Below are 18,487 nucleotides of genomic sequence, written 5' to 3' on the forward strand. Positions count from 1 at the left end.
ACGGAACCATTTGCATTTGTACCATTGCTAACAAGAATTTAATTCAAAAAACATTAAATACTTGTGAAACAACTCAAAAAGTGTATTTAATTGCATTTCTAGCATTTATAAGATTTAAAAACGGAATCTTCGACAATAATTAGCAAAATTCATTTTTTGTAAACATTTTTCTTTTAAAATGGCAATAACTTGGATTCGTCTGGCGAAGCTTCCGAGGAAGAGTGAGAAATGTCAGATGTTTGTTGTTAAATTTCTTTTTATTTCGAAATTTGAACCGGATTTTCAAAACAATTCATGACTTTTTCTCAATGAAAATTTTAAAAGACAGAATGCCTCCCACTATACAAGACTTACCTGATCCTATAATTGAATACATACTAAGTTATTTATCGCCTTATAAAGATTTAAAACAATGTATGCAAGTGAATAGAGCATGGTATAGATATGTTTATGGTATGTCTGTTTTTTAGTTTTATTTTTCTTTAAATTTTTACTTTCAGCGTCATTAAATATCATTGCCGTTGGTAGTTATTCAATTCGTATAACTCTTATTTGGCAGTTGACTTCTGTACAACCTGCTTAAATAGCCTGCTTTATAACTGACAAAATTTGAATTAAATATAATTACGTTAAATGGACATAAATCGGTAAGAAATGACATTAAAATAAATAACAAACGAATGATTGAAATTGGAGCATTTTCTTACTATGAGATATGAGTTCGTATTATGTGCCTCACGGTATATGAACTTCATTTGACTTTTTTTCGGTTCTGTAGCACTCAAAGTAACTTTTTCTTTTTAATTTTAGTGAAGTTTTTATTAGTTAGCTTGCAGAACACATTCACAAAAAGGTTACTTACAAACGTAAGTTACTACATTTATTACAAGTATCCCCCAAGTTGTTCTATATTTAATTTCCGGAAAGAAATTCTTGGAGGTAGCATTTCAATACAACATTTACTTGCTTTTTTTTATCAGTACAAAAAACCTTTAAATTTCTTCAGGCCTGGCCTAATACTGGAGGAGTACTTTTTCCTTTTTAATTAGAGACGTACCGAGTAGCACTTTGGCTGAGTACCGAGTACTTGGCCTTTCACTACTCGGGGCCGAGTTACCAAGTACCAATTATGTTTTAAGAAGAACCACTGACACACATGTGATGAATTTTGAACTTATTGGAATAGTTGTATAGACCTCCATGTCCATATAATAGTTTTTAAAACTAAATTCCTGCTGAAATTCAATTGCACTTTATTTAAAAAAAAAAATTTTTATGTCAAAAATTTTACAAAAAAATTATTTTTAAAATTAAGAATAAATGAAAGGTATGATTAATCAAGTAGGAATTAAAACAAATTATACCAATCTATTATAGTTCTAGTCCGCCAAACATAAATAATTTTTAAAAGCAAATAAAACAAATGTGCAGGAACACTGCAGACACGTGTTTCTGTGTGACAAGTAACGTCTTTTTCAGTGCATAAAATGTGAGCTAAAGAATGTAAAGACACTCGACAAAAAAAAAAATCCGACTTTTGTCGGATGCCTTTAAATCCACGAGCTCACATTTTGTGCATTGAAAAAGGAATTCTTTGTAATGCTATAACACGTGTCTGCACTGTGCTTTTAACATTGTTTTATTTCCTCTTATTTTCAAGCAAAGGTATTTTTACATTTTGTATAACTAATTTTTGTTTGTAGCAAATATCCATTTTTAATATAAAAATTCCATATTTTTCTATACTTATTTTTTTTGCACAATTTTGAATAAATAAGTTTTATTTACTTTGGGGACATTAAATAGAGATTTATTCCATTGAAGCATTACAAACTTCATTATTCTCAAAATTTAAATTTGACTACTAAATGATTGCAGAATATTATATATGCTTGCACTTTTTTATAAATTTTTATATCTGTCTTGGACAACATTGAATTTTTTGCAAGTATCTGATCAAAATTTGGCCGAGTACCGAGTACTCGGCAAATTGGCCGAGTACCGAGTACTCGGCAAATTGGCCGAGTACTGAGTAGTTACCGAGTTCTCGGTACGTCTCTATTTTTAATTGAAGGGAAAAGTTATGAGGAATAAACAAATGAACCATAACTTTTAAAAAATTAATATTTAATTGTAACTTTGAACAAGTATGCAAATTATTTTGCAAAGATTATGCACTAGGAGCGTTTCTTTCATATTGAACCGGTCGTCGTATCTTCCTCCACCCTATTTGTTTTTTGTTTTTTTTTAACTAGCATTTTGTAACAACTAGAACAAAGATGAGTTAGGGCAAGTACAATCTGTGGCTGTTTCAGATTTTCGCCCTGACTTGAAAACTTTGATGGTTTGGCGTGCTGCCTAATTGCTAGGGCAGGCATTTTTCTGACTGCTTTATTATAATTTTACTAGGCGTTGCTTTCAGGGGTATATTTAGAGGGGGTCTTTCATTCTTGGGGCAGAGAATCCTGCCCAATATTAGTTGTTACTGAAGTCGGCCCTCAAAACTGCACAGTTAAAACTAAATTTTCAGGTTTTATGTCACTGATTTGCTTACATATTTTTTAATGATTTATTGTTAAATTAACACCATTACTCAAAGAAAAATTTATTAGCCAGAGACTAAAATTTAGTACAAGATTCAAGCCAAAATTTTTTCGGCCAGGTGAGTCGTTTCAAAATTGGGCCATTCGACCATCACAGGCGGGAGAAAAATACGCTTACATTTCATTAACATTTCGTCATATCTCTTAATATTTTAATGAAACAGGGGTAAGCAATTTTTTTAACCTTTACATTTGATACTAAAATATTCCTGGCACAATTATATTTTTAATAAACAATTTTGTTATTTAAAATAAAATTTATTTACATGCGGGACATCCAAAGTCAGCCTCTGGTCACTTGTTTATGCATAAGCTCATATTTTTGCTCCATTAATACAGCAAATGGCGAAACAGATTGTAGATTTTGAAAGCTATGGTTCCAACGTAAAGGAATAAATATTTAATATTATTATTTTTTTTTTTATGAAAATAGCCATTTTGTCCCGCACGTGACGGTTTCTATATTTCATAAAAAAGAAATAATTTTTGAAGAAAGTTTTTGCTTAAGAAGTCACACATGCGTTTGTAATTTTTTAAGCAACAAAATTTTGTGCATCATTTTAAGTTATTATTTTTTATGAAATACAGTAAACTCCCGATTATCCACGGAATTGGGTGGCACAAGTGCCGCAGATAATAAAAATCGCGGATAACCGCAAAAAGACTAAAATGGGGGACAGATCAGGTAAAAATTGTCCTATCTCAAATTCTTAACTGTATTGATGCATAACACTTTCTGCAAACAGTGAAAATATATATATAGAGTACTGTACAAATGTTTTATATTTTTGCACAACCGAACTTAAAATCAATAACGAACAAGTGTATGTACGATGAAGAACGCACAAAAATAATAATAATAATAAAATTAAATCATATCAATCAACCAAGCAAAAACAACTGAGTGTAAATTTACAATTTTACAAACAAAAAAAAAACAGCCACTGGTATTAGCTTTTTACTGCGAAAATACATGTTCGTGATTGTTGATTGATTCGCGGATAATCCGCTCGCGGATAATCGGGAGTCTACTGTATATGCAGCATCACGTGGGGGACAAAATGACCGTTTTCTGTGGAATGGCCCAACATTGCAAATTGAAATTGCAATTATTAATTTCGAATTTTTTGAAAAAAGTAAAAAAGAAGTATATAATCCTCTGTTCAAGTTAAAACTAATTTTTCTTTCTTATTTCATAAACCTTTTCATGTTCCCATTTCAATAATCACTTACTGTTTGAAATAATGATGTATTGTTAAATTATCACCATTGTTCATAAAAGAACTTATGATCAGGACAGGGCCAGATTTGGAAGTGTAGAGACCCTGGGGCAACGAAGGAGAGGAGGCCCCTAATCAGGGTTTGAAAAGATCATCCTATTTTCGAAAATATCCGATACTTTGATATATGTCCGAATATTATGATATATATGTATATGTCCGATATTTTCGACCCGTGAAAGTTAGTATATTTTGTTAAAAAAACCTTTGTTGTGGAGGCCCCATGGCAGTAGCACTGCCTCCCCTCCCCCCTAAATCCGGCCCTGAATCAGGAACTACATTTAGGGAAGGGGGCACGGGATTCGGGCAAAGAGTTTCTGGGATCCAACTATTGCAAATTTAAATTGCAATTATTAATTTCAAAGCTTTATTTGAGTTTTGAAAAATATATATCAAAGGAAACTAATCCTTCTGTCCAAATTGAAACAAATTTTTAATTTTTCTTTCCTATTTCCTAAAGTTCATTAATTCGTAATGACCTGCTGTTTGAGCTGTCGTTTGAAGCCTCCTGTTTTGTTGTTCAGATGTGATTCGCAAGACTCAGCGTGACTTCTACAATGCGGTGTGCAACATGACAGTCCAGTGGTGCCACCGATTGGCCGAGCCCGGGCCAACCATCTCCAAGCGCTACTCGCACAGCGCCTGTTGCATCAGGAACTCCATGTACATCTTCGGAGGATGCACCACGGCCAACACGACCTTCAACGACCTCTGGCGCCTCGACCTGGGGACACGCTGTTGGATACGACCCCTGGCCACAGGTAGTACGGGTTCCTCGCAGCTTTCTGCCGGCATAAACTAGTTTCTGCAGTGCCAGTGGCAGAAACTGGCAAAAACTTAAAAGCGTCTTTAATAACCAGTGTTGGCTTTCTGCCGGCAGAAACTGGCAAAAACTTAAAAGCGTCTCTAATAACCAGGGTTGGCTTTCTGCCGGCAGAAACTAGTTTTTGCCGTGCCAGTGGCAGAAACTGGTTATAACCGGTAAAAAACCGGCAGAAACTGGAAAAAACTTAAAAGCGTCTTTAATAACCAGGGTTGGCTTTCTGCCGGCAGAAACTAGTTTTTGCCGTGCCAGTGGCAGAGACTGGTTATAACCGGTAAAAACCTGCAGAAACTGGCAAAAACTTAAAAGTGTCTTTAATAACCAGGGTTGGCTTTCTGCCGGCAGAAACTGGCAAAAACTTAAAAGCGTCTTTAATAACCAGGGTTGGCTTTCTGCCGGCAGAGACTGGTTATAACCGGTAAAAACCGGCAGAAAACTGGCAAAAACTTAAAAGCGTCTTTAATAACCAGAGTTGGCTTTCTGCCGGCAGAAACTGGTTTTTGCCGTGCCAGTGGCAGAGACTAGTTATAACCGGTAAAAAACCGGCAAAAACTTAAAAGCGTCTTTAATAACCAGGATTGGCTTTCTGCCGGCAGAAACTGGCAAAAACTTAAAAGCGTCTTTAATAACCAGGGTTGGCTTTCTGCCGGCAGAAACTAGTTTTTGCCGTGCCAGTGGCAGAGACTGGTTATAACCGGTAAAAAACCGGCAAAAACTTAAAAGCGTCTCTAATAACTAGGGTTGGCTTTCTGCCGGCAGAAACTAGTTTTTGCCGTGCCAGTGGCAGAGACTGGTTATAACCGGTAAAAACCGGCAAAAACTTAAAAGCGTCTCTAACAGGGCTGGCAAGTTTCTGCCGGAGCGGTTAAAACCACTGGTAGAAACCGGTTAAAACCGGAATGGCAAAAACCACTTTCTGCCACATTTGAAAACTGGCAAAAACTTAAAAGCGTCTTTAATAACCAGGGTTGGCTTTCTGCCGGCAGAAAAAAATACCGGCAGAAACTAGCAAAAACTTAAAAGCGTCTTTAATAACTCAAGTAATTAGTAAATGAAACTCGTTTAAGTAAACTAAAAATTTAAACTTCATTTCATCATTTAAAAAAAATTAATTCTATGATTTGATCCTATGATTCCTATCCCTTGATTTAGTTCGGAAAGGCAACTCTTTAATTCCATTCCGGATGTGCGTAATGTTTACCTGCTAATTGTAATTTGCTCGCTTAAATGCTTCATCTGAATTGCTTGTGATTGAAATTATCAAGTTCTTCAAGAAGAAAGTGCCAGAATTTTACTTGCCAATATTAACATAGATTTTATATCTAACGTCACAGCTTTGCAAAACAAATTGGCCACATTTTTCGAAACTTAATTTTTCAATCAAATTTTTGCCACTACTACAGTTAGTACATGGTGAACCAGTTTAAAAAAATTACAATAAATGAAAGTTTCGCAAACAATGGCTGTTCCTTGATGCATTGCCTGCTAGCTCATCTGTTGCAAGAATATACTAAAGTTTCTCATTTGTGCATAAATTGAGAAACTGTTTAGATTTTAGAAATCACCTTTTCTAAGAGGCAACTGCAGGGTTCAAACAATGCAGCATTTGCTTTTGAACTGTGGTGATACTGTAATTGAATTGTGCATTGGTTAACAGTTAACTATTTTTTCATGCATTTTGTATTGTAGGGACATTCCACGGTATTTTTGACATTTGTGTAGAGTCCGTAACGTGACCTTTTTTGCCATAAGTTTTTAATTTACTGTTTGATTAGCATTTTATTTTATTTTGATCTTTTCCTACCAACACACCAGCTCCAATTAAAATAATTTGCAAATTAAACGGTAAATTAAAAAGTTATGGCAAAAAAAGGTCACGTTACGGACTCTACATAATGTCCAAAATACCGTGGAATGCCCCTGTATGTCAATAATTAATTTTTTATCATTTTTTGAGTTTTTGCCAGTTTCTGCCGCAAATATGGCAGAAAGTGGTTTTTGCCATGCCGGTTTTAACCGGTTTCTATCAGTGGTTTTAACCACCTTGGCAGAAACTTGCCAACCCTGTTTCCTCGGCAGACTTAAATGAAATGAAAGGCTTTCTGCGACACAAATCCTGACTGGAAAATTTTCTGCAAATAATTATTTTGCCCAACTCGCCCTTAGGTAAAGAATTAAATTTATATTCAAATATGAAAGAGAAAAAAAAGTGCTTTAAATCTTGTTTTTTTACAATGCATAGTTTGTGCATATTTTTCACCAACTGAAGAAAACTACCAAAACCATTATTTGTTTCACAATGTGCTTTAAAAGGCTTTTGGAGAAAGGCTTCAACAGAAATAAACTGGGATTTTTTAAAAAATTTCCTTTTCTTTTTTTTAAATTAACGTTAGCAGTATGAAAAAAATTTCTGAGAACACTGTGCACGCATTCGTCTATATTATGTGTTGAGATTTTAATTTGTTTCCGATGTTTTCTCATGCAAATGAGGGGGAACGAATCGGCAATGACGTTTTCTTCCCAATTCGTCAGTGTGACGTCACACAAGTTTTACTGCAGCGCTATCATTTTCTTTTCTTATAAAAGCTTGTGTCTTTAGTTATAATGGCGAGTTGACCATTTAAGTAACATGTTTGTGCATTAAGTTCCTATTGAACATGATTTTAACGTTTGAATTTACAAATAAAACTAAATGCTTTTAAATTTCTGCCCTGTTTCATTTTTCCACTGCGTAAATCTCTACATTATGCAAAACTGTTCCTATGCTATTTAGCATTCTCTTCTCCCAGCCGTCTACTCTCCGTATTTATTCGGGCAACTCGAGAATGGGGATGTACCCAATATCCGGCAGCTATTTGGTATTCAGCCTGATGTTTAGTGTTTTCACCTGAAGAAAATCCCAGAGCTGCGGAGTCGGAGGAAAAGGACCGACTCCAGAAATTTTAGAGCCTTTGTCTCGGTAATAAGGCAGGAGGACACATGCTTGTTGTTTTAGGATGCTTGCACGTAACTCGAGAAATTTAGTACAAGCACTAGGTACAAACAGGGTTCGTACGCTCCTTCAAAACTCCTCCAATACTCCTTCATTTAAGAAATTTTTTTCAAGGGCCCTTCATACTCCTTCATTTTGGTTTTAACTCCTTCAAAACTCCTTCTTTTTTAGCTCAAGACTGCATAACCCTTCTCTCTTATGGTAACTTAAATACTTCAATTGACAACTTAACTTACTCACAAGGGCAGTTGTATAAGAGTGATTTTAATGTAGTAATTTTGTATATTTATTTTGTTTTCATGAAGATGTGATATATATATTCATTGATCAGAGAAATCATAAAAGTTGAAGATGAGAAGATTATTGGATGACATTTTGTAAGTGATGTAAAACATGCTTAAATGGCACTTTGTTATTTTTTCAAATTTTATGATTATTGTTTTTCCTTCCATCACCCTCTCAACAGCAAAAGTCAGGTTTTCTAATTATTATTTAAATATTTAAAAATACATAGGTAGATGTACTATATTAAGTGATTGTGTCAAGTGATGTTATGCCTTGAGGGGGAGATGGGTTCATGAAATCGACAAGGGAAAGAGAAAGGGTGACAAAGTAAGTTATTGCAATAGTATTTTTTATGAAAAATATGACATGTGACAGGAAGAGTTAAGTGAAGTGTGACACTTTGTGACAAAGGGGTAAGGTGGTCAAATATGTTGAAAGAAAGTGCAACATCATTTAATGACAGCCCATTAGTACTCCTTCAAAATCTCAATTAGCTCCTTCATTTTATTTCTGAAATTATGTACGAACCTTGTACAAAGTTAGGAGTTGATACAGCGATGTTGCTAGGGGCATTGATATAAGCACTTGATTTGCACATGGAAGGCACTCCTGACTTTTTTAAAATTATTATTTCATAGGGGACGAATCATCTGCTTTATTATTCCTCAGGGCTGTTGCTTGGCCAAAAAAGTGGAGCAGGAGGGGCCTGTTTTCCAAAGTAGTTTTGTACCAAATTTCAAGGTTGTAGGCATAATCAAGTCCACTGAAATAGATAAATTCTTTTGATAAAACTTTCTTTTTTTACATACATAGATATGCAAAAAAAAAAAAAAAAAAAACTAGAGTCAAGCCTCCATATATTGAACTTCCACATATCGAAATATTCTATATATCGAAACCCCAGCAAATTTCTAGGTTCATTACGTAGAAAAATTGTTTCTGTATATCGAAAAAATCTCTATATATCGAATTTTTTTTAGAGACAATCATAGATTTTTTTTTCCACTTTAGACTGTCTCATGAAAGATGAAGGTTGGGGGAGAAAATTATGTTTATTAAAGGTTGCTAAGAAACTCATAAAGAACCTGGGTTTGAGGGGTGTGTAGATAGGTCGTTGTTCTCTTCTGGAGTTCTTCAATTCCCTCAAGTTTATTTCATATCTTAGTTGTTACAAGTAACACTGTAAAATCAGTTTCAAGTTATCCCTTTTGTCTGTTGATTATCATTCCCAGTCTTCTTAGCTTCAGTAAAAATCATTCAAGTTAAGTAGATTGATTTTTTACTTTTCTTTCAATTACATTGTTAAAATGAAACTCCCCTAATGTTGCGATCAAATTGAATTGAAGAAGAAGGAAGATGTATAAAGCTGCAAAAATATGTAATTTCTGTTACTTTTTTAATTAACTTTTATTTAATTCAATGCTCATATCAATTAGAAATTGGGTTTCATACACATAAATTAGCTTCAATTTTAGTGTTTTAGGAGACTTTTATGATAAAATAAGATAGTTTCTAAATATCGAAATTTCTATATATCGAATTTTTTTCCCACAATTTGCTACTTCGATATATGGAGGTCCGACTGTAGTTTGAATTTTAGTGTCGTGAATTAAAATTTTGTTTTTCGCAATAACGAATTGCAAGACTACCCTACTCATTGGGATTTTTTTTTTTCTGCAATGACTTTTATTGCAACCATAATTTGCATTCAAAACAAATGCCAGGGACTGGATGCTGGATGTTGTGGCTTACGAAAAGTCAAGTTGCTGGGGACTCCTGTATGCGGGCAAAAAACGAAAGAGTCGGCAATTTCACCCTCTTACCGATTCTGCTGGAATGGAATATGGAATTTTATTTCAAAACTTAATTGATGAATTTATTTCCAGGAACCTATCCACCACCTAAAGCCTGTGCAACTCTGGTGTGCCACGAAGATAATCTAGTCTTGTTCGGGGGATGGACCCACACAGCGCCCTACCCCCTGCATCAGGTTTGTGGCCAGTGTATTATGTCAAATTTTGAACACATTATTTCTGGCAAGAGTAGGAATTTTGAAAAAATAAGACACTATTCCAAGGGGCCAGTAACAATGCAATTTCATTGGTCTGTACAAACTTTTATTGATCCACTTTTGTGTCCTAGTTTTAAATAATGAAAAAATAAAGGAGAAAGAAAGTAAAATAAAGTAACATGACACATAGAGTCAATTAGCGGTTCTCAATAAACAAAAAATTAGAGGTGACAACCATATGTTGTATTGCTGTAGAAATTTCTGACCCTATCTTTTCTTGCGAAGAAACCCTTAACATTGTAAATAGGCACAAACTTTCAATAGATTCAATTAAATTTCATTCTTCAGAAAAAGGGGGAGGACGAAAAAAGTTTATATTTTGCTGGTATAAAGGATGTTTTTGTGATCCTGGGCCAGAAGACCACTGTTAATTTCGAGTAGGGATGCGACGTCGATGTTTTGGAAACATCGATGTTTTTGTCAAAACACCGATGTTTTTAACATCGATGTTTACTTTCGATGTTTTTCGACCATCGATGTTTTGGTCTCAATGTTTTTTCGATGTTGATGTTTTTTCATTTTAATTGAAAATTATCAAAAAATTTGCTGCAATTTTCTCGCTAGGTAATTAAGTTTACTTATGGAGTTACCAAAAAAAAATCATTTCTTTGCACCCATTTTATAATATCAGTTTTTCTGTGTGGAGGATTTTTGGGAAGATCACTACAAGATAGCAGAAGATTAACTAGAGAGTGAGGAAGAGGTCCAAGCTATTGGAAGAACTTAGTCTGATGCCAGACCTTGCAGTCTATTTCATGGCTCCAGTCAGTGGCGTAGCTAGACCCGACATTCGGGGGGGGGGGGGTTACTTCTTTTATTTATATATATATATATATATATATATATATATATATATAATATATATCTATATATATATATATATATATAATATATATATATATATATATATATATATATATATATATATATATATATAATAAATATGTATATATATAATATATATATATGTATAATCGCTTGGAATTTTTTCCTTTTCTTTTTTTTTTCTTTCTCTTCTCTCTTCTTTTTCTCTTTTTTTTTTTTTGAGACTAACTTTTCGGGGGGGGGGGGGGTTTGTCCCCAAAACCCCCCCCTTAGCTACGCCCCTGGCTCCAGTTCTTAAACTAAAGGAAAATCCCATACGTTACTTCAGTGAAAATTACAGCTTTAAAAATTCAGAGCTGGTAAAAGTTACTTTAAAGTACTTGATAGTGATGGCAACTTCTGTTCCATCGGAAAGAGATGTTTCTCTGAGTGGCGGGACAGTCTGCGAAAAGAGAAATGCGCTTTTGGGGGACAAAATAAACAAACTTCTTTTCCTCCAAACTGTCAACACCAATATTCGGGGTTACTTATCGACTTCCCCCAACAAGTCGTCACGCTATTACTTACAATGTGTGTTTAATCATTAATTAACAGTACAGCACATAATTCTTGCTCTTAAAAATAATTGTTAGAATTAATTTTGTATTTTTAAAATGATTAGCACAACTTTTTCTCATCACGGTAAGTGCTATGATACATTTTTTTCTTAGATTCTTTTTTGATGTAAATTTACTTTTAATTTTATTTCCTTACTAGCTGTACCCGAGGCGCGTTGCTATGCCAACAAAAAAAATACATCATTATACTGATTTTCATGACAATCGGTTGAACGGGGCAGAAGTTGCTACTCTGCAGTGCCACCTGGTGGCGAGTGGATTCAATGAGCATATTGTGCACCTTCTCCGTGGAAAAATACATATATATATATAGCAATTTTCATAATCATCGGTCCAGGTATCCAGTGACTCTACTCAAATTTTGTACTCACGCAGTTTGCAAGATCAATCCATCGCTAAAAATATCAAATAGAAAAAGTTTTAAATCCCCCCGTTGCATGAAAAGCCGTAAAACAATAAAGAAAGAATTTATTGGTTCAAACTCAAGAAAAATGCTAACTTCTTATCAATGAGATCTTTCACGCGAATTTATTTCTGCAGCCGATCATTTTATTCGTATTTATCCGATGGATTGTGACTTAAATTGGAATAAAAAAGGAACTATCGATCGGATTTTTTTCCAACTGGTCTATAAACATTCCCAGTACCAAAAATAACAAACGGTGAAAGTTTCAGCCAAATCTGCCGGGTAGTTTTTGAGTTCATGGATGACATACAGACAAACATTCATTTTTATATATATAGATTACTAAAACTAGTTTGTATTAATCGGTGCTTATTATATTATCAATTTTTGTCCTACTATAATACCAAGATGCTGCGAAATTATTCTTATTAAATTATATTCATGATTTGATGTTCAGTATTTTCAATATATTTGTCAGGTGTACGTATTCTTTTGTATTGCTTAAATTAGTGTAGTTTATTCAAAAATGTATGTTATACAATGATAAAAAAAATCGATGTTTAAAACATCGATGCTTGGAAATATTGATGTTATTGTGTCAATGTATCAATACCATCGATGTTTTAATTTCTAACATCGATGTCTTGCCATCAATGTCGCACCTCTAATTTCGAGCCTTGGTTTTCGATATTTTTAAAATCTTCTTTCACGATGTTTTTTGTAATATGCTTTCATGTAAAAATATGGTGAATTAGTTTTTGTTTGAGATGTTACTTACCGTTGTTAGAAATTATATTGGAATGTTGGCGAATATGTTCACATTTTCGCAAAACATGTGTTCAGTTGAGAATTGAATTACAAATAAAATCATAGCAGATTTTGTTACAAAAAAGCCAATGATATTATTTCTTTTGTTAAAATTTCCAGTTGGATATCTTGGATGTAATTTAGACTTAACTGAGTAAGAAGGATGACTTTAAACAGATAAAGGATATAATTATATAAGCCCTAGGAATAGAAGATAACCAAATGTCAAAATGCTCTAATAGAAGACAGTGAGTTAACCCATGCCTAGAGCTGAAGGCCATTCCTATCACAAGCTATTGAAAGTCAAAGTATCCCGCTGGCATAGTCAAAAGTCTTAGTTTTTGCAATGGCAGTACATTTTTAATTTCAAATTAAAAGTTAAAGTCAATGTGTACTCTCATGTTCAAAAATTCTTTGAAATGAATGCGATAATTTCAAACGCATTTCCCAAGTTTCAAGATATCATAATTTTGCTATATTTTCTAAGCTTTGAGACAGTTGAGCTACCTCCAAATAGTTTAGTACATTGTTCAAACATTTCTTGTATCATTTTTATAGTAAATGGAACCAAAAACAAAGTTAGGGCACGCAAAATTCGTTTTTTTTCCGCGCACAGCTTTTAAGCTCTTTCCTATTATTCTCACATTTACTTACTCATTTATTGAATAATTTATTTATTCATGTATTGTCTCATTTATTTATTTACTCATTTGAAGAAAAATATGTTTAGTAGCCAGAAAAAAAAAAACATTTTATTAAAAAGAAATATTTTACTGATCACTTTGTCCCATACTTGGGACAATGTGGCCCTTTGTCACTTTTATTCGAATCCAATCCATGGTTCGTCGATATATATCATGATATATGTCACGATATATATCCGATATTTATTATGAAAATATCATGATATTTTGATACTTCAGATGTTTATTTTTTCATGTTTGGTATTTTCAATATAAAAATTATGTTATGCACAGTAATATTTAGAGACGTACCAAGTACTCGGTACTCAGCCAAATTTTGATCAAATTTTGACTCAGCCAATACTGAGTAGTTGCAAAAAATTGAATATTGTCCAAGACAGATATTAAAATTTATCAAAAAGCGCAAGCATATATAATATTCTGCAGTCATTTACAATTCAAATTTACAAGTCAAATATTTAATTTTGAGAATAATGAAGTTTGTAATGCTTCAATGGAATAAATCTTCATTTTAATGTCCCCAAAGTTAATAAAACTTATTTATTAAAAATTGTGCAAAAAAGGCAAGTATAGAAAATATGAAATTTTTATATTAAAAATGGATTTTTGCTACAAACAAAATTAGTTATAAGAAATATAAAAAAAAACCTTTGCTTAAAAAATAAAAGGAAATAAAACAACGTTAAAAGCACAATGCAGGAACTCTGTAGACACGTGTTTTGGCATTACAAGGAATTCAATGCACAAAATGTGAGTTCATGGATTTAAAGATATTTTAGATTCGCATCCGACAAAAGTTGGACTTTTTTGTCGAATGTCTTAACATTCTTTAGCTCACATTTTATGCACTGAAAAAGACATTCCTTGTAACGCAAAAATACGTGTCTGCAGTGTTCCTGCACATTTGTTTTATTTGCTTTTAAAAATTATTTATGTTTGGCGGGCTAGAACTATAATAGATTGGTATAATTTGTTTTAATTCCAACTTGATTAATCATACCGTTTATTTATTTATTTTTAATTTTAAAAATAATTTCTTTGTAAAATTTTTGACACAAACAAAATTTTTTAAACAATGCATAATTAAATTTCAGCAGAAATTTAGCTTTAAAAACTATTATATGTACAAGGAGGTCTATAACTACCATTCCAATAAGTTCAAAATTCATCACATGTGTATCAGTGATTCTTCTTAAAACATAATTGGTACTTGGTAACTCAGCCAAAGTGCTACTCGGTACGTCTCTAGTAATGTTCATTTATCATTAAAAGTAACCAAAAAGTTATGTACTATATTTTTATGATGTATTGATACATCATTAATACAACAAAGTAATATAATATTCCTTCTTATTTTATATTCACAAAATTATTAGTAATGTAACCATTTTAAATTATATTAAAAGTGCTTAGTTAAATATTAAATGTTGGTTAGAAAAAAAAAAGAAAATGCCTAATGACTGCACCGACTAATGCATAATATTTTATTTCCGAATCATACAACTGTGTAAAAGTAAACAGAAGAAAAATAAGTAAAACAGCTAATGCTAAATGAACTCCATTAAAATGGATAGAAATGAAAAATGAAATGTTAGATATAAATAATGTAAGTAACCTAAATTTTAAGTCTGCACATTGTAATCTTTATACATAAATGGCTACTTCTGTATGTATGTATGTTTGTCCGGGGTTATCTTCAAAGCTACTGAATCGATTTCAACCATTTTTTCACCGTAGATAGCTGCATTATCAGAGAGCAACATAGTCTATAATTTATTTCTAAAAAACTTAGTTTAAAAGTGTTATGATGGAAAACAGTAAATGTCATGTTATTTCCCTATTAAATGATTAAATGTAAAACCCATTGCTACGAAAATTTGTCGCCTTACAAGAGCAATATTAAAAGTAATCTTAATGAAAATTTTGAATCAAGGCTTCTCTGGAGTAAGCATGAGTTTAAAGTCCTTTAAACATTTGGAAACTCTACTTTTTGCACACTTAGGGAAACTAGTAGAGAGCCTTTTTTTTTTCTTTGTGTGTGTGTATACTATTTAATTTAATAAAGAGCACGTTTTTTTAGTGATCTTTGTTTTTTGTTAGTTCCTATTTTGGAAATTCTTCACATTTTTATATGCTTAAATTTATGCTTTCGTTTCTAAATGAAAACTCGTTCGTTCTCTATACTTTCTGCTATTTGACTTTTATGGGTAAGGAAGAAGCTCAATTCTTAATCATGTCAAAGCGGTGTGTTTCGAGTTCTTTCAGTTCTTCTTCTTCTTCTTCTTCTTCTGGAGTTCCCGGAAGAAAATATTGTTGAGGACTGCGTACAGCGCGCTTTGCCTCCCTTTCGTATCTTATTTTGAATTAAAAACAGTTTTGTTAAGGCAGATCTTTTTATAGCCGTCTTAAATATATTAAAAATTGCGTAGAATTATATATATTTATATATATATTTATTTATTTGTTTATTTATTTTTGATGGGTGAAGTAACTGCATTAATGTGAGTAAAATATGCAAATAACTGAAGTAATCTGACAGTATAAAAGTAGAGCAAAGAGAGGTCGGGATCAGAAGAGGGCGAGGATAGCCCGTCCGTATCTTGGATCCCTAAGCAAATCCAGACTAAAAATGTCATTTGAACATAAGTTATTAGCCTTTATAGTTTTTATAATAAAGTTCCTTTGTTCAATGTTTTTACTACAATTCCATATTACGTGCTGGGTATTTTCAATTTTTTGGCAGGTCTCGCAGATGGGGGTATTTGATTTCCTTAGTTTAAACAGTTTTTCTTTAGTTAAGAAGGAATCGGTTAGGATTCTATTCAATTTTGTTTCTTCGCTTCTGTTCTTAATCCACTTATACTTTTCATTGATTGAGTTTACAATATTTTTGTATTTGGAGAAATATTTTGATCTCTCCCATATGATTTGCAACTCTTTATTCCTCTCTTTTTTCATATAATTTCGCGTGTGAGTTCTTTCAGTTAAAACAGAAAATGAAAGAAAGCAGCGATTGTTTCTCACAATTTTTACTGGCCCCGGCAACGCCAGGTATTTTTGCTTGTAATAATATAAGTAAATAAATAGTGATTTGAGAATGTGCATTTACTATTTTGAAGGCTTTAGTTTGTACGGATTGAAAATATCCGATGTATATCAAAATATCCGATATTTTTGATATTTTTGAACCCTGATTTAATCCGACCCATCTGATCATGCCGAGAATCGCGAGTTTTGTTGTGTCCGAGTGTTTAAAGTTGATCTCTCTCTCTCTGTCAGGTGTGGCGTGTGTTCAACCAGATCCACCTGTACAACACAGTGAGCAACAGGTGGACCCACCTGGTGTCCCCCAGCTACTGCCCCCCCATGGCGGGGCACTCGGCTTCCGTCCACAACCACCTCATGGTGGTCTTCGGGGGGATACAGCGGCAGATGTGCGACGGACCCTTCCTCAGGTAACATTCATTCGTTTATTTACTTATTGGAAGACTTGTTCATAGACTAATAATAAGAGTAGACCGAGCTATGGCAACCCTTTTGCTGCTCATAAACCAAACCATGTGACTGGTGGATATCCTAGCAACAGCGGCCGTTGATCCTAGCAGACGATCAACGATCGCGAGAAATAAAATAAATAGAATTGATGGAACACGGAAGAATGATCTTTTATGGAGTCCGACTTGTAAATTTGTTATTCTAGGCTGTAAATAATTTGTTAATATAGTGAGTTTTTTCGTTTAGATAGTACTGTGCATTTTCTTTATTCAATTTCAATAACTCTCTAAGCAATCAAAGAGGCAAGCGCCCAAAAAGAATCGGCAAACGGTAAGATTTTTACCTACAATTTCAATTTAAGATACCGATGAGTACATTTTTGCCTTGACGCAAAACGTTTACGCCAACACTGACGTGGCAGTTCCGAATGAAATAAAAGTTACTGAAAACTGTGATCAAAAACTAATGACTAATGTCAAAATAATGTATAACTAAAAGAAAAACAGTTCAATCTCAGCACCTGGAAAAAAATTCTAATGAAAAACACATTACGTCTTAAAATACATGTCGAGTGCCAAACTATAGATAATGTTGCCATCTAGCAACCATGCTGCCAAAGTCTTCACCAAGCCCTTCCACTAGTCACATGATGCATCTATGAACCAATTTTCTTCATCAGCAAGAATGAGAAAGCTCGGTCTACTCTTATTATTAGTCTATGGACTTGTTTGCTTGTTGTGCAAGTAAGGGGCAAAGTGAAATGGTGAAATATTTACTCTGCTTTTAGCTCAGGCCATGCCACTAGCAAAAAACCGGTTAAAACTGGCCAAAACTGGATTCAACCACCATAGAGCTGGCCAAAACTTATAAAAGCACACTAATATGTATACTCATACAGTTTGTATACATAACACATACCTGCCAACCCTTCCGGATTTCCCGGAAGTTTTACGGATTTTTATGTCCTTTTTCGTTTTTTCCGGTTATGAGCAAAATCTTCCGGATTTTTCACGTTTTGTAGGAAAAATAATTATCTCGCCAATTTTGGCGCTAACGATACTTTTGTGGAACGCGGCACCTCGTTTTAGGCCAAGTAGCCGAGGAAAGGTTGCCGTAAGAGAATGGTACGAGAGGAAGCGAGGCAAGATTATGACGTCACTGAGTGATACAGCGCATGACTTCATCGGGATCCAATCAAAGCAAGCGTCGCGGCGGGCAACTAGGGGCACAATTTCGGCGCCAATAATCTTCTCATTCTCTCATTTCGAGCTGTTTTTGCTTCGTTCTTTTTTTAAGATGAGTAACAAATGTTATTTCCAAACTTTTAAAGAAAGCAATAAAAGTAATATTTACTAAACGAAAGTAAGTTCAATTGATATAAAATTCATAACTAATATATTGTTAAATGTAAAGAGGGTAGGTGTCCTGTTTGATTTTATTTTGCGTTAAAATCTTGTGGATAAAAATAAAAAAATCTTCCGGATTTTTTTTCTCGGAGGTTGGCAGGTATGCTGTAGCGTAAGTATATGGACAAAGCCTAAAAATTGTCTTGCGGTAAAGGAACTTGGAAAACTAGTTA

The 18,487-nt window shown here is 33.5% G+C and overlaps 1 protein-coding gene across 1 annotated transcript in view; it reads left to right on the forward strand.

Moving 5' to 3' along the window:
* Window positions 1-329: 329 nt before the first annotated feature.
* The window catches only part of LOC129217728 (F-box only protein 42-like), a 48,908-nt gene continuing 30,750 nt past the window's right edge, over window positions 330-18,487 (forward strand). Inside the window, exons 1-4 of the mRNA XM_054852064.1 lie at window positions 330-453; window positions 4,408-4,644; window positions 9,870-9,973; window positions 16,693-16,868. Coding sequence (XP_054708039.1) covers window positions 330-453; window positions 4,408-4,644; window positions 9,870-9,973; window positions 16,693-16,868 — 641 coding nt within the window. The remainder of the gene's footprint in view (window positions 454-4,407; window positions 4,645-9,869; window positions 9,974-16,692; window positions 16,869-18,487) is intronic.

The sequence above is a fragment of the Uloborus diversus genome, chromosome 2 (assembly GCF_026930045.1).
Source record: "Uloborus diversus isolate 005 chromosome 2, Udiv.v.3.1, whole genome shotgun sequence".
Taxonomy (NCBI): domain Eukaryota; kingdom Metazoa; phylum Arthropoda; class Arachnida; order Araneae; family Uloboridae; genus Uloborus; species Uloborus diversus.